The sequence below is a fragment of the Austrofundulus limnaeus genome, unplaced genomic scaffold, assembly GCF_001266775.1.
Source record: "Austrofundulus limnaeus strain Quisiro unplaced genomic scaffold, Austrofundulus_limnaeus-1.0 Scaffold42, whole genome shotgun sequence".
Taxonomy (NCBI): domain Eukaryota; kingdom Metazoa; phylum Chordata; class Actinopteri; order Cyprinodontiformes; family Rivulidae; genus Austrofundulus; species Austrofundulus limnaeus.
This window is the reverse complement of record NW_013952444.1, coordinates 2,439,341-2,440,549: the sequence shown is the minus strand read 5'-3', so window position 1 is coordinate 2,440,549 and position 1,209 is coordinate 2,439,341. Positions and strand designations below refer to the sequence as shown.

Sequence of the window (1,209 nt, the reverse complement as noted above, 5' to 3'; positions counted from 1 at the left end):
TCTCTCTCTCTCTCTCTCTCTCTCTCTCTCTCTCTCTATCAGAAACCATATCAGCGCAGTGCAGCTCAGTCTCGTGCTTGTTTTGACTTCAGCACCGTCCTCCTCCTCCTCCTCCTCTTCATCCGGTCACAGCGCGCTGGACTGCTGTCTCCAAACACCTGGCCGTATTATTATTATTCATCATTGGAGGCGCGTTGCTCTCTCTCTTCCTTTTACGCTCGGTTTTAGCGCACGCGCGTGCGTCTGTGTGTGTTTTTTTGGGGACGAGGACGGGATGTGCTGGCTCTGGCTGGATTTTCTCCGGAGACAGTGAAGCGGAGTGGGGGGTCGGCAGGCAGAGCTGCACGCGGAGACCATGTGGAGGAGAGCGGGCAGCTCGTGAGGAAGGAGCGCGGGAGGCAGAGCCTCGAGTCTGAGAGGAGAGGAGGAGAAAGCTTCGCGTGCGCTTTCCTGGATCAAAAAGGCTTCAGGGAACCAGAGAGACGAGATGGTAGAGAAGTAAGTAAACTATAAAACAAGTTTATTACATAAAAAACTCTGCAAGACTCAACAAGCTTCTTATATTTAGCATATTGTGCATTTCCAATTAAATTAGTCTTAAAAAGAGTTAGAGTAAGGAAGGTGCTGGCATGGTTCTGTGTCTGTTTTCATTAAATTACATTATTCTGGTCTTGAGGCAGCCTAATTGAGCTGAATGAAGAGTCACTTTGTTATTTTTGTTCTAATTTGTTATATTTGAAACAGTACAGAGAGGCTGCTGCTGATGTGGGGAAATTGTTACAAATGAGAAGTGAAAGTGCTTGTGACATGTRTATCCTTCAAACTGAAAAAGTCAAAGAAAACCTCTTCATATTTAAGAAAATTAGCATAATACACAACTTTTGCAACCAGAAGCTGCTCTTCATATTAGTGACAAACAATAATAGTAAAAACAGCTGTTTGACAAGTTTAAAATTTCTTTAAAATACATTCAACATGTTTAAAAATAAACTACAAAAATTTATTTAARGTGCAAATTAAAATATAGTTGTTTCTGCAACTATATTTGATAATGCTTTGAACTTTTAAAATATTGCATGATAGAACTAGAAGCTGTACTTCATATTAGTGACAAACTTTGGTGTTTTTTGATTTGTTGTCTTCGTTTTTGCTTCTACTTTTCATTTAAAATAAGTTTCCATTCTCTGCAGGTTTCTAAGATTCTTCTTC

General features: G+C 40.5%; 1 protein-coding gene across 1 annotated transcript in view; it reads left to right on the top strand.

Annotated features, from left to right (window-relative positions):
• The first annotated feature begins 320 nt into the window (after positions 1 to 320).
• Positions 321 to 1,209, top strand: part of kcnk2b (potassium channel, subfamily K, member 2b) — a 46,475-nt gene continuing 45,586 nt past the window's right edge. The window contains exon 1 of the mRNA XM_014007554.1: positions 321 to 498. Coding sequence (XP_013863008.1) covers position 498 — 1 coding nt within the window. The 5' untranslated portion in view covers positions 321 to 497. The remainder of the gene's footprint in view (positions 499 to 1,209) is intronic.